Source organism: Eubalaena glacialis, chromosome 17, assembly GCF_028564815.1.
Source record: "Eubalaena glacialis isolate mEubGla1 chromosome 17, mEubGla1.1.hap2.+ XY, whole genome shotgun sequence".
NCBI classification, from domain to species: domain Eukaryota; kingdom Metazoa; phylum Chordata; class Mammalia; order Artiodactyla; family Balaenidae; genus Eubalaena; species Eubalaena glacialis.
The window spans coordinates 16,118,375-16,137,831 of record NC_083732.1 but is presented as its reverse complement, the minus strand read 5'-3'; the positions used below and the strand labels follow the sequence as shown (position 1 = coordinate 16,137,831).

The 19,457-nt window shown below is 41.1% G+C and overlaps 1 protein-coding gene across 1 annotated transcript in view; it reads left to right on the top strand.

The window, feature by feature from the left end:
* Positions 1-6,784: 6,784 nt before the first annotated feature.
* LACTB2 (lactamase beta 2) overlaps positions 6,785-19,457 on the top strand; it is a 32,708-nt gene continuing 20,035 nt past the window's right edge. Inside the window, exons 1-3 of the mRNA XM_061171702.1 lie at positions 6,785-7,032; positions 13,218-13,381; positions 18,237-18,363. Of these exons, the coding sequence (XP_061027685.1) occupies positions 6,911-7,032; positions 13,218-13,381; positions 18,237-18,363 (413 nt within the window). The 5' untranslated portion in view covers positions 6,785-6,910. The remainder of the gene's footprint in view (positions 7,033-13,217; positions 13,382-18,236; positions 18,364-19,457) is intronic.

The window sequence follows — 19,457 nt, the reverse complement described above, 5'->3', positions numbered from 1 at the left end:
CGTGCCAGGCATTGAGCTAAATGTTGTACATAAAATGTCCTCATTTAACTCTTACATCAAACTTAGGAGGTAGATATCACTATTATGAACCCTATTTTATAAACGTAAGCTGAAAGCAATCTGCAGATGAGATCTGTCTGACTCAACAGTGGTTTCTTTAACTGTCTTAATTTTCTTTTTTTTTTTTTTGGCCATGCTGTGCAGCCAGGGATCAAACCCGTGCCCCCTGCAGTGGAATCGCAGAGTCCTAACCACTGGACCGCCAGGGAAGTCCCTAATTAATTGCCAACATTTCATATAAAAATCTAGATTTTTCCCTGCTACTGAAAAACTCAAAGATCTGCTACAGTAGACTATCATTCCTTCATGAGCAGTGGGCACGCCCCTAATGGCATAGGCTCTCTCAAGTTCACCACAGTAGCCAGTCACCCCACTTCAGTCATTTCAACAGCTGGGTCTCAATGCCAATTCACCTACCTAATAGCTCTGTGTCCTTAAATATGTTCCTTTACCTCCCTTTGTCTTATTTTCTTCCTCTGAAATATGGAGATAATAATGGTATATACGACAGAGGGTTACTGTGAAGGTTAAGAAAGATAACATATATAATACATACAAACCTCTAGAAAAGTACCTAGCATAGTCAGGGCTTAATAAATGTTAGTTATCATCATTATCTTGCCTGTCTGCCCGATATCTGTAAGCATCTGCATTTGCAATCTTTGACTTCATTTTAAAGAATGTTAAGTGAAAAAATACTATGTTATAATCTCAAAGCTTTGAAAATGCAAAGGAAATATGACTGGAGAAATACAAAACATGTTAACAGTGATTTTATCTGGGGAATTAATGGTATTATAGGTGATTTTTTTCTTCTTCATTCTTTTCTATATTTATGGGCTGAATAGTTTCCCCCCAAAACGCATATGTTGAAGTACTAACCCTCAATGTGACTGTATCTAGAGATAGGTCTTTACGGAGGTAATAAGGTTAAAAGAAGTCACAAGGATGGGTCCCTAATCCAATAGGACTGGTGTCCTTATAAGAAAGGACACAGCAAGAAAGGAGCCATCTGCAACCCAAAGAAAGAGGCCTCACCAGAAACCAAGCTTGCTGGCACCTCGATGTTGGACTTCCAGCCTCCAGAACTGTAAGAAAAATTAATTTCTGTCGTTTAAGCCACCCAGTCTGTTGTATTCTATTAAGGCAGCCAGAGTAGACTAACACCCTATGTGTTCTATAAAGAACACTTATTACTTTAAAAACTAGGAGGAGAAAGTGTTACTTAAAAAAACACACAACCTAATACTTAACAGTGTTCTTGTCATTTTAGCACTTTTAAGTATTTTGTTTAAAAGTCTTCAGAATAATATTAAAAGATATTTCACTCTTCTTACAGAAAAAAACAAAAGCTCATTATCACTACTTTTCCTGTCAAGAATGTTGTGGCCAAACAGGATGGAAAAATAATTTTAAAATCTGAGCATTTCCAATCTAGCAGGCCACGAATTTCCCTGCAATAAGTTTCTAATCTTAAAATGAAAGACATCATGCCCAGTATAAGCATGGAGCTTAGGAGGATGAGATTTAATCAAAAGGTTCTGTTTAATTGAATATTTACTTAAACCTACCATGTGCTATTTTAAGTTCTTGAGATAGATCATGTGACAAAAGAGACAAAAATCCCTGCCATTATGGAACTTACATCCTAGCAGAGAAAGATAGTCAATCAACGATAAAAATAATAAGTAAATTAGGCATCATATTAGAAGGTGATAAGCACTACAGAAAGAACAGAGCAATGTTAAGGGAAATCAGGAGTTGGAGTAGAGGCAGGTGCACCACAGGTTGCAATTTTAATTAGAATGGTCAGAGCAGGCCTCACTAAGAAGGTGGCATTTGAGTAATGAAATTAGCCATGTGGCTGTCATATGAAAAAGATTGCCAGGTGGAAGGAATAGTGAGTTCGGAAGTCTAATGTACTAGATTTTGAGCGTGTGGAACAAAATTCCACAGAATATTGGCAGATGCCTTAACATGGTTATACTGGATGTGTTTAATGTGTACCCAAGTCCTGTTTTAACGTCATTTAACAAAACGTACTTTCCTAAGCTTTACTATCTAGGAAAAAAAATATTGCCATATATAGTGGAAGAATAGATAGTAAGAATAGTAGCTACCACTGCTGAGTATTTACTATGTGTGAAGTGTTTTACAAACTTTATTTTATTTAATTCTCACAAATTTCTATAAGAAGGGTATCATTGGTCCCATTTTACAGATCATGGAACTGAGGCTTAGAGATGTTGGTATTTAGGTGAGTTATCTCTAATGAGTAAACTGATTTTAATATACAGGCACACCTCGGAGATATTGAGGGTTTGATTCCAGACCACCACAATATAGCAAGTATCGCAAGAAGTGAGTCACACACATTTTTTGGTTGCATATAAAAGTTATGTTTACACTATACTGTAGTCTATTAAGTGTGCAATTCTGTCTAAAAGCCTGTGCATTAAGTGTGCACTGTGTCTAAAAACTGTATGTACCTTAATTAAAAAATATTTATTGCTAAAAAGTGCTAACCATGATCTGAGCCTTCAGCGAGTCAAAATCTTTTTGCAAGAGTAAAAGATCACTGGGACTTCCCTGGTGGTCCAGTGGCTGAAACCCCATGCTCCCAATGCAGGGGTCTGGGTTCGATCTCTGGTCGGGGAACTGGATCCCACATGCCGCAACTAAGAGTTCGCATGCCGAGACTAAAAGATCCCACGTGCCGCAACTAAGACCCAGCGCAGCCAAATAAATAAATAAATAAATGGGGTTTTTTTTTTTAAAAAGTAAAAGATCACTAATCACAGATCACCATAACAATATATAACAATTATGAAAAAGTTTGAAATATTGTGGGAATTACCAAAATGTGACAGTGACACAAAGGGAGCAAATGCTGTTGGAAAAATGGTGCTGGTCGACTTGCTCAATGCAGGGTTGTCAAAATCTCCAATTTGTAAAAACCACAATATCTGAGAAGCACAATAAAGCAAAGTGCAATAAAACGAGGTAGACCTCCATGTGTGTATTTCTTAATCACTCTCCCCACAAAGAGAGCTTCCTTTACCTGGCATGGATAAGGAAAACACTAGCCATTTTGAGACAAGATTTACAAGATGGGAAAAAATAATTTCTAAGAAACTTAGAAATTGCATTACTGGTAGAACATCAAACTCCATAAACTAATCTGATCTGGCAACTTCTAAATACCTAATTTAGTGAAACAGAACATAACGCCAACTAGAAAGAAAACTACACAGCAAAGTACATAATAAACATAGCAGCTCTCATAAAAAAGGGCCTGCAGCTCCTTCAGTAACCACATACTTGTATAACTTGTATGAAGGATAGTTCATCTTTATCCCTACACTTGATCACTGTTCCAATACCACCTTAGCAGAAGTAATGCCACCTACAAAATTTGACTTCACTTAGAGAATTCAGGACACTTACTGACGTAATAGGACAGTTTCAATACAATTTCATTCAGAGGTCAACCCAGCTGTGTGGCTACCTGGCTGCCAGCCAAAATACATAACCTTTGCCCACTGTAGATGATCTCTTCGCAATAAAGAAGATACCTGAAAGAAATACAAACGAGCAAACTTTCATTTATCAATCAAACTTAACACGTAAAATACGGGCTTACTTGTTACATGTAAGAAGTCTTCTTTAACTCAAAGTCCCTTCTGGAATATCTCCATCCTGGGAATCTTTTATTTCTTCTTCACTGAAAATAAGCATAATTAAGGGATGTGTAAACCTTGAACATCGAAACTAAAATGAAACTGAAATCACCTGTTAGTCATATGTGGGATTTTCTAATCCAGTGATAACAGAGTCTGTATCATTGTGAACACAGTACACTCCTTTTTAACCATCACATTGGGGGAAGGAATTACATGGCTCCTTTTACAGGTTGACTAGGTTACAAGCCTTTACTGTATTATCAATTAAGTTTTAAGAAGATACAATTTGCCTCACAGTATATCTAAGTGGACAATTCATGTTTGAAAGGGAGAGAGAAAGAGATTCTTGAATCTGAAATACTCTAATAAAGAATTTATCATTAACAGAGCCTACCTGTTTTTTCAAACTGTATATACCTTCTCAAACCCTATGCCCCAAGAACATATGATTGTTGGTTTCTATTTTGAAAATAAACACTACAGTTCTTCTATTTCCAAGCCTTTGCTCAAGGTTATTTACTATTTACTTCTACCTCCATCTTCCTGAAGTTCTATCAGTCTTTAAGAATCAGCTCAAAACCCACCCCCCTCTAAGTTTTCCCAGACCTTTCCAATCAATTTGATTCTCTCCTTCCTCCTTGCAATCCCATCACTTTAGCTATACTTCTCTAGGATTTACCCACATATGCTTTAAAATAAGATCATATACATCTCCTTCCTGGTAATACACCTCTAGAAAGCTAACTATCTTATTCATTTTAACACACACCCACACATCTACAACAATACTTTACATGTTATAGGTAGAGGATAAATTATTGTAATGTAACTGAACAGAATGTAAGAATCATTGGTCTTATTTCTTGGGGAGTAACTTAAACTTCAAGTCTCATTGCTAAACATATTCACAAAGACTCAATTTTCCCTCTGTAGCCTATATCTTTCTTCTGAGCTCAACCCATATATCTGTCTGTAGATTTCTTGACGGGGGTATCCCACAATCACCTCAATTTGACTAGTCTAAACCAAGTTCATTACCTACCCTCTGTTCCTCCTCTTCTGCTAGCGTCTAATGTCTCCTTCTATGACTCTACTCGAGTCACTTAACTTTTAAATTATTTGTTGGGCCCATTTCTTCATCTACCCAGTGAAGAGCTTGACAATGAATTCAATAAAATCTTGATGGAAGGCACAAGGGAAATTTTAATTTAAAAAAAAAAAAAAAAGCTAAGGGACAAGAGAATGGAGCTGCCCATGTAATTAGTTCCACCCTCTTCTCAAAGGTTTGCTGACTTTCCAGCAGAGATTTTTTAGAAAGGGAAAATAGCTTCTTGCCTGAAGAGCTATTAACTGATAGCAGACAAATATATAAATATTGCTGAGCTGAAAATACCTGATGTAGGGAATTCTGATGGTTATTCCAAACAATTTTTAAAGGACTTATTGCTTGCCTTCCCATTGCAAAGGGGATAATTTACGTGATTATTTCAATGAAGGTTTTTGAAACGCATGAAGAATAGACCTTTGAGACACAGGCAAAGAAATCTGTCACACATAATCCAGGTGTGTTTTCAAGAAATTTGGAGTATTAAACTGATGATTTGTAAAATAAATACTGTATAAATAGCAAGAGTCCTCTCTTCAGGAATTCCTGACAAAAAAGGATGTTAAAAATGCATGTCCATGTTTATTGCTAATAAATAAAAATAAATCTTTGTATATTAAAAAAAAAAAGCATGTCCAAATTGTAGAACCACAGGCATCTCATGTGTCAAGTTCTCACTTGTTTTGAAAAAGGGGTCTGGGGTGCCGGTTACATACTTGCCGTAACTGGATACAAGTGATCGTGGGATCCGTGCATTTCCTTTTAAGTACACTGTAACTCGATTTTTTTTTTTTTAATGGGGAGGGTTAGTTAACACTGGGGTAGTTAACGCTCAGCAGATTAGAAAAGGACTCCTTACAAAGATAAGTCCTTCACGTCCTGGACCCAAGCCCCCAACACGCAGGCCGCCCCGCTTCTCTGGGTAGGCGAGCGGCACGAGGCGCGAGAGGAGCTCCCTGAATCCGCGGGCGCGGGGCAGGTGCGGGCGCACGGCAGGGAGACGAACACGGCTTCAGACGCAGCGCTGGGCTCACAGAACGCTCACCTGGGCAAGTCCCCAAGTCTCCGTCTTGCGTTTGTAAAACGGACATGAAAATAGTGCCTTCCTCTTCACGTTGGGAAGCTTAAATGAGAGAGTGGCACTCAGCACAGCAGTAAGCGCTAAATAAACCTTCGTTACTGCTGTTTATTGTAAAAGGACACACACACACACACACACACGACACAGGCCACACACAGGACACAGAGGACACAGGACACACGACACACACACAGGACACACACACAGGACACGGGACACACACACACAGACACACGACACAGGACACACACAGGACACACGACACACACACAGGACACACACACAGGACACGGGACACACAGGACACGGGACACACACACACGACACACAGGACACACACAGGACACACGACACACACAGGACACACACACACGACACACAGGACACACCACACACACACACACCCCCCCCCCCTCACCCTCGCCTGAGAACCCGACGAGCGATCCTTCCCGGGATTTTGTCCTCAGTAACTAACCCCAAACCCCTCGCTCCATCACAAGACTTCCCCGGTTAAAAGGTCTCTCGTGCACTTGAATGAACTCGCCTGCCTGAACACAAACTCCTGCGAAGGCACCAGTTTCTATGACAGGCGGCAGCGCCCGCAGGCCGGGAACCCAGCCTGGCGTCGGACCGCCTCACACCACACGCCCGGGAACTCCCTCGCCCTGCGGCCCGCCAAACCCGGGCAGCGTCACGTGGCCGCCGGCCCCGCCCCTCGCGCAGCAACCGACTCCCCCTCCCTTCCCGCGCCGCTCCCGCGTCGTCACGTGCTCCCGGGCCCCGCCCGCGGCACAGCGGCTGATTTCCCCTGCCCGCCCCCGCGCCTCACGTGACCTCTGCCCCTGGCCCAGCAGCCGAGCCCCACCCCGCTCCGCAAGTGCGGCGTCACGTGACCGCTGGCTCCGGCCCCCAGGGCCTGGTTGCTGGTTCCGCGCTCCGGCGGCTGTTCTCGCTCCGCGCGGGCGAGCGGCAGAGGTGGAGATGGCAGCCGCCCTGCAGCGCGTCGAACGGCTGTCCAGTCGGGTGATTCGCGTCCTGGGCTGTAACCCGGGCCCCATGACCTTGCAGGGCACCAACACCTACCTGGTGGGGACCGGCCCCAGGTAAACGTTTCACCCCCCACCCCGCATCCTACACACCGACCCGCGGGACGCACGGAGCTGGGGCTGCGAGGGCTGCTCGCCGCGGGCGGAGAGACTGTGCGCCCGCAGCCGGCACCACGGCGTCCTGCCCCAACCGGGCGGGACCACCCGCAGACGCCCAGGTGCAGGACCTCCCCCAGATCACGACCACCCTGGGTGGTCAACTCTCTAGCTTACAGCTGGCTAATGAAAAAAATCACTTCGTGGTTTTGAGACCTAATTTACTTTGCATGATATGGAATGCCAGGATGAGCGTGATTAAGCTGTTGAGAAACTAGAATCGCCTGGAGTTAATCCAGGAAAGCGTTTACTTTCCACACCTGACTTTCACTGGTGTTTGGCCCGGAGTTTAACTTCGGTTCGCAAAAGCGATTCGTTGTGCTGAGGCCTTTTTCTTAACTCAGCAGCAGAGGGCAGGATTTTCTTGCTTCAAATGGCTCGAGTCTGTTGAAGAGCCCCCTAGCTCTTGGGAAAGAGAAGCTAACTTTGTTTTTGTTGCTGTTGTGTGGCCTTATTTAAATTACTCTGCGGAGGGAATAACCTGTCTGTATTTCTAAGATTTTTCTCTTGTTCAGATGCATTCTGTTTTAGTGGAATTATGCAGAAATGGGAACACGTGATTTACTGGACAATAAGTGCATTGAGCAATTTTTGTATAGTACTTAGTCTTTAGTATACTCTAGATAATAGAAAATGAAAATAAGATATAGTTCCGCTTGAGCCCAGAATTTAATTGTTCAGTCCGGACGTGTTACAATTAGTAAAATATAGTTGATTACTAAAAACGGTTTAATAAGTATAGTTTATTGGGCTTTCATTTGAAGTATCCACTGTATTTGCCTTTTTCCAGTAAATCACAATTTTAGAAGCAGCAGGATGGAGGGTCTGGAAGTACTGCACATCAAGCAGAAAGCAACAAGTTGAGTCCAGGGTAAACAAGGCAGGGTCAGAGCTTTGAGCTGCCTCCGGAATCGAGGAGAACAGAAAATTAAGCAGAAAAAACACCTGATATCTAGCGTAGAGTCTGGGTTAGCTGAGACTCCCTCACCCTAGGAAGTCCATAGGTATGCTTTTCACTTTTCAGTGTGTCATCTTAAACGAGCTCTAAAAGACAGTACCTAACATGAAAATTGCATGTAGTCAAAATTATCCTAGAAAGTCTCTCAGGAAAACACCATGTTGGAGATCAGTGTACTCTCTCAGTAAGTTCAACACAGCCTGCTTTTCTTCCAGTGGTGAAACAGATGGCTGGTTCTGTTTGAAAACCAGATGAAGAAGTTGGCTTAGGCTTAGGGGCCATGTTGTATGAAAAATCCATACTGTGTCTTTAAACAACTAGAATCACACTCCGCGTGGCAAGGTGCTGGTGCTAAAAGACATGAGGAACCTGAAACTGATTGAGGGAAGAGCAGATTCACGGCCTTCCATCTTACACTGCTGAGACTACTACCCACAAAAACGTAGGGAGTGGAACGGCCAATGGAATCACTCATAGATGAGAGAGAGGTGATGATGAACCCATGTAGTTGAACTAGAATAAGTTAATGTACAGATGCTGCTGCTCTGCTGTATAAAGTAGATGTTAGGTGGCTAGAAATGAATATTAATTGGGTCCAAGTAAGTGGTTCTGATAATGGTATCCATCTGTTCCACTAAGATCACAGGTGCCTCCTGTATCACTAAACCCAATGGCATTTTTCCATTCCCATCTTATTTGAACTTCAATATCTTTTGATGCTATTGACCACTCCCTCCTTGATTTGCTTAACACCGCATTCTCCTGGTTTCCTCTCACCTCTCTAGCTACTCTTATACAATTTCCTTTATAGAATCATCCTCTATACCAGGTATTTTAAGTGTTTGCGCCCTTCACAAGGCAATCCTCCTCTTTCTTCTGTTCTCATTGTTATGTTCTTTACCTAGGGGATCTTGTCTACTTCCTTGGCTTCACCTGTTTTATTCATTAATAACTCCCAAATTTATAGCTCCAGTGTAGACAAATCCAAGCTTCATCTTCAGACTAGGATAGCCAACTGGTTTCTTAAATCTCTAGTTGGATGCCTCACAGCCGCTTGAAACTCATTGTTTCCCACTGGTCTTCTTCCAGTCATCCAAATCTTGGTAAAGAGAACCATCCCCACATTTGATCAAGGCAAATACTTAAGTACCCTCCTTGACATTTTTCTTTGCTTCCTGCACACACATATCCAAGCCATTAAGAAGATCTCAGCATTTTCACTGCTGTCACCCAGTCCAAGCCAGTACAACTCTTGCTTAGGCTTTTAAAATAGTCTGGCTTCTCTGCATCTACTTCTGTCCCTCTTCAATCCATTCTCCCCCACGTAGCCAAAGGAGTATTGTGAGGTTCTTGTTTTTTGTGTTCTGGTCTCTTATCCTGCAGCAGGGTAGCCTAGCTTATTCACTGGCTAGTTTCAGGGTTCCAGTGGAGTGAGAGGAAGCACGGAAAGACCTGGAGGCTGAGGCTTACGAATGGCAAGCCATCACTTTCATGTCAGTCTGTTTTCAGTAGGAAAACCCAGTGTAAGTCCATACCCAAAGGATGAGGAGACAGACTGCCATCCTTGATGGGAGGAGCTTCAAAGTGACATTTCAAGGGACATTATTATACGTAGGTGAAACGTGAAACATTTTTTTCCTTGCAGTATGCTTAAAATGAGGTCTGTTTGTAAAGTAGTAATATAACTTGGTCTTGATTAAGTTGCCCTTTAATAAAACACCTCTGGTATTTTTTTAAAGTTTTTGGAGACATAATATTCCTTACTGACTGTTTTAAATGTGATTTGATAAAAAAGAAAGCCTTCATTCATAGTAGAAAAATTTCTAAGTGCCTACTGTGTCTCAGGCAATATACTAGGAGTCTCCTGTGGACTTGGTAGAAAAAATACACACATAACAATAGTTTTGCTTTCACTTGGCTTGGCGAATTGTAGATACCATAAATCAAAAAGCCCCCAGGGAATTCCCTGGTGGTCCAGTGGTTAGGACTCTGTGCTCTCACTGCCGAGGGTCTGGGTTCAATCCCTGGTTGGGGAACTAAGATCCCACTAGCCTCAGTGTGGCCAAAAAAACCCAAAAAAACAAAAAACATATAGCCCCCAAAATGGATATATAATTTACCATTTGACGAGGCCGATGAAGAGTAAGTCTAGAGTTCTGGAACCATATAATTAAAGATTTTAATCTAGTCACTGTCAAGAGAGGTTTTGTAAGGGTGTGGCAATTCAGTTGACATCAGAAGTCACAGAAGAGATGTGTCTGGCTGCATTTAAAACTTTGTGACTCACCAACATAACAGAGTTGGATTTTTTGGAATATGGAAACTAGAAGGCCTTGTGATATTCTGATCTCCGATCTGTCTCATCACCCTGAGTCAAGCTTCTCTCCCATCCCGGCCACATGGCCTCTATCCACTCCGCCTCAGAGCTTTCATGCCTACTTTCCTCTCTGTCTCCCACTTATCCTTCTCTTCACCCAGCCAACCTCACTCATCCTTTAGAGCTCTGTTAAAATATCATTTCCTCAATAAAGCCTTCCCTGACGCCTTACACTGTGTTAGGTTAATGTAATACACTGCCTTAGCATTCCATACTTGTCATGGCCCTTATGTCAATAGTAAAATGATTTTTTGGTGTGTAGGAAGAAGCTTAATGTCTTTCCCCAACTCCACTCCCCACTAGAATATAAATTCAATGAAGGCTTATTTATTACTATATGTCTGGCACCTAGCACAGAGCCTTGTACATAGTACAGTAAATATTTGCTGAATGAATGAGCATTCTCTTTTTCCCTTCATTTGCTCTGTTAGGATTCTATTACTGCTGGATAACTGCAGTTTTAACCAGTCTTCCTTCCTCTTTCTGATCGGCCCATAGATGCCTAATGAATTTCCCTAAAGCACTCCGGCTTACTGTGATGCCTAGTACAGAGGTATTCAGTAAACATTTGAATGGACCAATAATAGCCAGATCTTCCAAAGAGTATTTCCACATTCCTCCTCTGCCTAAGAACCTCTAAAAGATGGATTTTTAATCTTTACTATCAAAATTGTAAATACCTTGAGGATGAGTATACTATTTCTTCTTAATAGGAAAAGGCAGTCTAGGGGACTAGTTGGGGTTAAGACGCTGGGCTCTGATTATCAGGTCCCGGAACCTGGCTCATGGCTGTGGACAAGACAGTTGATTCGCTAAGCGTCAGATTCCTTATCTATACAGTGAGGGTTGTATTGTACCCACCTCAGACGGATGTTATGAGGATTCAGTGAAATTTAAGTGAAAATTCATATCTAAAGTACTTAAATTCTAGCACGGGGAAAGCACGTCAGCTATTACTTTACTCACTTTTTCCTCCCTTATAGCATCCAGACAATACTGGGTTTATAGTAGGTGCTCAGAAAGTACTTAATGATTTTGTAAGAGGGACAGCAAATTGACAGAGACCATTTAATAGCTATCTCAGTGTTGATAGAAAATACCTAATTGAGGAAGTTGATGCCACTAACTCCCGTTAGTTGAAGAATTTTTTTCTCCGTTCACGTAGCCAATTGTTACTGCGTGCCAGGCCCTGTGCTCTTGGTGAATAAATTGGTCACAGACCTGTACAGATGCTTCTGCACTCTTCTCTTGTCCCCTGGATTAGCATAACTCGCATTTGCAAAATGACATCCTAAGATGGGGTATTGTCTGGGGCTGTGAAGGACACAGCCCACCTAGAGATGACAGTGTCTGATCCTCTGCACTAACTCTTCACAGACATCATTGATAGACTTGCTGTTTGTTAAGGAGGGAACAACCTTTTTTTCCGGTTTACAGCTGAGCTTGTACTTAGGCCACATGAAGAATGATTCTAGGTGCTTCCCATGGAGTCCACTTCCTCCAGAGACACACAGTGTGTCTTGAATGGACAAGTGACTGTGAAACCGAGTCCCCCTAAAGCCACGTCTCCTTACCGAGTTGATGACTAATCTCTCTATCCAAAACTTTATTCCCTTTCTTGTCCTCTCTGCCCTCAGTCCTGTGCTACCTAAATATTCATCCACCAGAGTCAGATGACTGAAATTGCTGTTGTCAACAACATCGTTCATGTACTAAAATTGCTGTTACAGATATCGTCATTAACGTACAAAGTCAGGTTGTTTCTCCAGGGCAAGATGGGTTTTTGTCTTGCAAGAAAGGCATGGCACATAGCAGATCATTCGTAAACAGTTATTGATGAATTAATACACAAATAGAATGACTGAAACTTTGCATCAAGATGAATCATCTCTCCCCCCAGCCTGAATTCGGGAGGGATTCCTGTGAAACAGCGTGAATTTAAGAAGTCAGTGAATTGGTGCTGGAGGAGGAAAATGTCACCCTGATTTCTTCCAGAAAACTTCAGAAAGACCATCATCCCATAAAATAGTGAGGAAAGGCAAACAAAGTAGAAGGTGGGTTCAGAACCACAAGCAGAAAAAGATAACTAATGAGGTGGTCTGAGTAGAGAAAGGAAGCAGCTCAGACCCTCCCCGACACTTCCCTGCTGCCTGCACTTTCACATCAGGCAGCCCGTGTAAAACTTCGGTGATCCGTTTTGTGTATAGTGCAGAAGACTAGGTTTCCTTAGGGATACCATCGAATCAGATTCTTTCATATCTCCGAGACATTTGAGGATGTTGTAAAAGATCTCGAAGGCAGCGTGGATAAAAGCGCGTCTTCGGGCGCCAGAATACCTGGGTGCAAATGCTGCTTCTGCCCTATCTTTGCAGAGTAACCTTGGGCAAGTTACTTAATTTCTGGATATAATAATGAAATGCCTACCTCAAAACGGTGTTACGAGAAATACAATTGTTAAAATATGTCAGGTCCTTGGAACAGTGCCTTATTTCTTTTAAGTGCTATGTAAGTGTTCAATACCATTGCTATTACTCCTTGTTCAGACTCACATTTGTAAGGTTTTTTCAAAGAACTTTCTGAAGGTGAGATGATTATAGTTAAGCTGAAATAACATACAGCTGGTTTTCAAGCACGTTGGAAGCAAGGCAATTTGTGCAGTTTCTTAAATGTAATGTAAATTATCTGTGTGAGAAATATGCTGATACAAACTCTGTGTTCCAACTGTATGATTATCTTCCATTTAATTTTCAGGAGAATCCTCATTGACACTGGAGAACCAGCAATTCCAGAATATATCATCTGTTTAAAGCAGGCTCTGACAGAATTTAACACAGCAATCCAGGAAATCATAGTGACCCATTGGCACCGTGATCATACCGGAGGCATAGGAGATATTTGTAAAAACATCAATAATGGTAAACAGAAAACATTCATTAAGCTCTTTGAAGAAAACTGTGTCTTCGGAATAATTTACTTCAGTTAACAGAGCTAAGTAAGCTAGTAAACCATTTACTAGCTTACTTACATATTTAAATGGTACTTTCAGAAATTACTGTAACTTGAACACTATCCCCAGTTTTAACAGAGGAGGAAAGGAAAGGTCCTATTTTCTATTTCAGATCTCTTTTCCCTCTTATTTTTCCCCTTTGCCCAGTGATGAAGATCAGTTTTAATTTAGTTTGTATGACAATTACTATTTCAGATTTAATAATAAGTAACTACTGTTGAGCATTTACTGTGTGCCAGGCACTGTGCTGAACATTTGGCCTGAGTACTGTGAGGTGGATATGTTCTTGTCCACATTCTAAATGTGACCTCACGTCTTCCATAACATAAGGCAATTGCCACAATAAACTGAAATACTGGGGAAAGATCATTGTATTGATAATTCTCTGTCCCTGAAACCTATTCAGTACTGACACCTTACCATCTCCCTTATTCCCTCATCCCACTGTCACACACATAGATTCATCCATCCATCCATCCATCCATCCATCCATCCATCCATCCATTCATCCATCCATCCATCCATCCATCCATCCATCCATTCTTTCCTTTAGTAAATACTGGAGTCACTGCTAAATCGGTGTCATTCTTGGCACATGGGACCTAGCAGTGAGCAAAACAAAGACCGCCTTCATGGAGCTTCATTCTAGTTGGGAAGGTAAATGAATCTTAGGTCAGATGGTGACAGGTGCTATGAAGAAAAATGAAGCTACATGAAGGCAAGGGGAGAGAGAGTAAAGCGGAGGAGGGCGGTAGCAGTGGTGTCTGGGGTGGCGGGAGAGGGGGTGAGCTGTACGGTGTCTGAGAGGAGGGCACACCCAGCAGAGGGCATTGCCGGGTCAGAAACACTGGAATGGGACTTTGTGTGTGTCCAAGGCACAGGAAAGACAAGGAGGTCAAGAACGTTCATTCACAAAAGGGATGCATGTAGGCATTTGACTAGTATTTTTTAATGTTTGTAATTATCTTTTTAGGCCTTGAGACTATAATTGGGACACCAAGATATTCTCAGGCACAGCCCCCAATATCACCAGGCGGCCCATTGTAAAGACCTGTCTCCCCTCACTCTCTTACCCTCTAACCTCCTTTCTTCCAATCCGAAGGGACTGCCCTCCGCAGGAAATCATTCTCTCTTAGTCTGACCTGTCCTCACCTTTCTTTCTCTTGTCCATCATTAAATTTTGTGAATTAAAAAACTATGCCGAGGATCCTTAATTAGCTTTGGCCAGCTCTTTTAGCATGCGGGTCAGCTTGAAAAATTGAAATGTTTATGGCCCCCTTTCTCTCCTTCATAAATCAGCTTTATTGAGCTTGAATTTACATACATGAAATGTACCCACAAAATGTATAGTTTGGCAAACACCTATGTGACCACTCCAATCAAGATAAAGAACGCTCCCACTACCCCAAAAAGAGGTCCCCTCATGCCCCTCTGTGATTCCCCCTCCAGCTCCAGGAACCACTCATCTGCTTTATATCACCATAGATTAGTTTTGCCTGTGTTCTAAAGTTTCCTAGAATGGAAGGATATGGCATCACTCTTTGTCTGGCTTCTTGCACATTAGCATCTTGTTTTTGAGATTCACCCGTTTCATGCATCAGTAATTTGTTCCTTTCTTATTGCCAAGTAGTAATCCATGGTAGGAATATACCACCATTTGTGTATCCATTCACCTGTTACTGGACATCTGACCCACTTTCTTTAAATTAAAAATTAAAATAGTTTGGGGTTCCCTACAAATAATGAATATTTATATGATAGATTACCTATTATGTTGATTTAAAGAAAATCAAAAAGAAATGTGACACTGCTTTATAGCCACGAAAACTTTATTACTTGTTTGAGAAGTGGCTTGTTGTGTTTCGTTCTGAACTTTATTGAAGTTAGACCAGCTACATGCAGACCTTGAGTTCCTCAGCACTGAAATTGTTCAGGGGTACCTTTCAGGATCTCCCCCCAAAAGTTCCATGTATTTCTTCATTCTGTAAATCCTTAATCACTAGCATTCTTGTTCCATTTTGCTTTATGATTTCTTTTTATTATTAGTTTAAATTTTTTATAATTTTGTTTAACTATTAGTATGGCAGAATTTTTCAAGTACTTTACAATGCTAACATCCTGTGTTTTTACAGGCCACACCAAAATTATGAATGCCATTTATAAGATTTCTATGGGAAGTTACAGTAACTCTGAAGCAATCTGCCTACAAAAATTTAAAATATGATCAATGTGTGATTTGGGAACTCCTAGTGGCTTACAGGGAGCCAGAATTTTACCAGACATGAGAACTGTATAGCCCCAGGCTGCTCAAGTTTTTTGTTTTGGCTTGGTTTTGGGTAAACCTTGTAAAATATATTTTGTTATCTAATAATTATTATTTTGCAGCTGAAGTTGGACCTTTGCCATGTAGTTAACATCCGAGTCCTAGGAGTCAAATGTTTGCTTCTTGCTATTCAATTAGAATGTGTTTTTATTAGAAAGTATTATACATGAGCAATATCACATGTTTGTATCAGCTTAAATAATTAGCATTGGCAATGATATTATAATCCATAAACCTTAACAAATGACTGAGGGTTTCCTCCTGTTAAAATAATTACATGATATAGAGACAGAAAGTAGATAAGTGGTTGCCAAGGGCTGTGAGAAGGAGAGAATAGGGAGTGAGTACCATTGGGTATAGGGTTTCGGAATGTTCTAAAATTTTATAGTGGTTATGGTTGTACGATTCTTTGAATACACTAAAAAAAACCCAGCAACAACGGTGAATTGTACATTTCAAAAGGGTGAATTTTATAGTATGTGAATTACATCTCAGTAAGCTTTTATTTAAAATAATAATTACTATTGTATGGTTGATTTCAGCATGCCCTTCTCCATCTTGCCTGTGTAGATTGCTATTGTGAATAGGATATGTGTTTTCAAATTTGCACATAATTTTAAAAACTGGCACGGAGTTATTTTATAGTGTGACATTTGTTTTGTAATTTTGAGATAGTTGTGAGTTTTCTGGAAGGATCATCTGCCTCACAACTAGAGATGTAGTATCTCCACTTCTTTACTGAAAAACAAAATTATGCAGATTACAAATAAAAACAAACAAAAAAACCTTGCTATCTCACTCTAGAATGAAGACAGCCTTACTGTGTAATGTCAGTTCCCAGAATAGCATATTATTTTTTGCTTCAGCCTCTCAAGATACAAAGTAATGGAATTTGGCACTGGAGAGGGAAGGTCTAGTTGCTGTTGTTTTATTTTTATTATATTTGCGATATTTCTATCCTTTATCCTTCCTACTAGCCAGATTTCTATGCCTTGTCAGTTTTCCTTCGCATGTCTTTTTCTCCCTCCGCATTTCCATTGATACCACCGTAGCCCTGATGCTCGTTACCTTCCAGCTGGGTTATTGCAGTCACCCCGTCCTGGTCTTTCTGATCTCTCCCTCTCCAGTCTCCCCACCTACAGCTGCCATACTAATCCACCTACTAACACTATTTCAGTTTCTTACTAAAGAGTGTATGGTAGCCACATACTGTAAAGTTTAAATCCCCCTGTTCTCTGAAAGGCACTTTAAGGCCCTCCATGATCTGAGCTCACCTTACTTGTCCCACTCTTTCCAGCCAGGGTTTTGCTTTAGGCAAGTTGGTAGCATTGTTTGGCACATATGCCACGCTCATCCTCCTTTCTGTGCCTTTACTAACGCTGTTTCCCTTACCTACAGGTCTTTCTCTGAACCTTTTGCCATCCTACTCATCCTGTAAGTCACACCTCAAGTTCTATCATATCTGTGAATCCCTTTCTAATTGTTTCTCCTTTCTCTAAACACCTGCTGCTTTTATTAGCTGAATTGTCCATTTAGTATCCCTTAAATGGGACTGAGTATAGTTCTCTAATTATTGCCTGTTTGTGTTTTATTCCCCCAACTATGACAGTTTTTAAGCATTTTGGTGTCATGGTGCTTGTATTCACTGTGCGTAGTATACTGGTTAGATGATGGCCCCTCAGCTATTGATTGGTTAAGTAATTGATTTTCTTCGTGTCAGTGAGGGTACTATGGGTTACATTTATTTTAATGGTTTCATATCTTAGCCCCGGGTTTGGGGCTTCCTTTCAGCTTTCACAGAAAGAACTTTATACTATTATCCTTTTATTATTAAGTACTGCCATGATGCCATAACCTCTTTTATTCTATGTTAGGCACCTAGATAGGGAAAAGTTCCCAGTTTTGGTATTACTGCCTCTTCAACACCCATCTTTTTTTTTTTTAATCTTTATTTTTTATTGGAGTCTAGTTGATTTACAATGTTGTATTAGTTTCAGGTGTACAGCAAAGTGATTCACTTATAGATATATGTGTATCTATTCTTTTTCAGATTCTTTTCCTATATAGGTTATTACAGAGTATTGAGTAAAGTTCCCAGTGCTATACAGTATTCAGCACTCATCTTGATCTCAAACCTAGCTGAGACTGTGAAGTGCTACTTCCAAATTTTTATATAAAAGAGGAGTGACTAGAAAAACACAAAGGCTTTTATGTAGACCTGGAAGGACATGAGAGAATAAAAAACTCTTTTGTTAAGGTGGAGGAAATAGTTACCGTCCCAGAGATATGCTGCTACAATTCATCCCATTTTCTGTTGCCTCTTACCGTTAAAATTTTTTGCAGCCAATCTCAAGTGTTCGCTCTATGGAAGTTGATCTCGTAAAAGGCTAAATTATCATTTAAAGTGTGACTTAATATATTCTACGTGTTTTCTGACTAGACACTACATACTGCATTAAAAAACTCCCACGGAATCCCAAGAGAAAAGAAACTGTAGGAGATGGAGAGCAACAGTATGTTTATGTGAAAGATGGAGATGTGATTAAGACTGAAGGTGCCACGCTAAGGTATGTGAACGTCCTTGAGCCAGGGAAGGCGGGGCTGGGGGTTGGAGGGGTCTGTGTATATGTGTTGTAAAAAGACAAGACATATTTGCTTGTCTGAGTGAAAATCTCAGGAAAATACCTCAGCAGATCCAGAAGATCTGATAACATTGGTTTCTCTGGGAAGAGAAATTGGGTTGCTTGAGAAACAGGGGAAAAGAGAAGGAGTTTTCACTCTATCTGCCTTAATTATTTGTTTGAATTAGTTGATTACCTTCTTTTAATAAATAAAATTTAAATTAAAAAAAATAGATTAGCATTTCCTGCTAGGGTGATTTAGGGATTTCTACCCATCAGTTAAATTCAGGGTTCTCTCGTGCTCTCACTTCCAAAAGGTGACCCATCCCTAAAGTAAACACGTTGCAGGCCAGACCCATAATCCCCCGTGACCTATCTGAGGGATTCAAAAGGGTGTTTCAAACTCGTCAACTTTAAAGCTGAGCTAATTCTGGTTCTCTCTCCCCCACAATCTGTACTTGTTTTTTGACTTCAGAACATCTACTCTCTCAGTACTTAAGATTTTTTTTTTCCTTCTAAGATAGAAGCTGACTCCTCTTCACCCGTATACTCCCCTGCATCCCTCCCCGCGGCCCTCCCCATCTAATCATGTTAGTTCTTAACCTCAGAAATATTTAGCAATGTCGCCTCTCTTTCTGCATGTCCACGACCACTACTTCTTGCTCAGTCTTCCTGTTTGCAGGCTCCCCCCTTTCCAATCTGACCTTCATTCCCCGTGTCAGTTGAAACCTGGAACAACCCTCACTCCACACAAGGTAATGTTTGTTCTCCTGACCGTGTCACAGTCTGGCCCCAGACTTCTCTGGTCTTCGTTCCCATCACTCCCCTCACAGGCACAGTTAGCAAGGACATTCTGTGCGGCCGTGCCTTTGCTCGTGCCTTCCCCTGTACTAGGCATTGCCCCTTCCCCGCAACTCGTCTCCCTGACAGACTCTTTATCTGTTCATGCTTCAAACCTAATCCACATGTTACTTACTTCAAGAACTCTTTCCAGGCATAATTCACTATTCCCTCCACTAACTTTCCTATAACCTTTATTA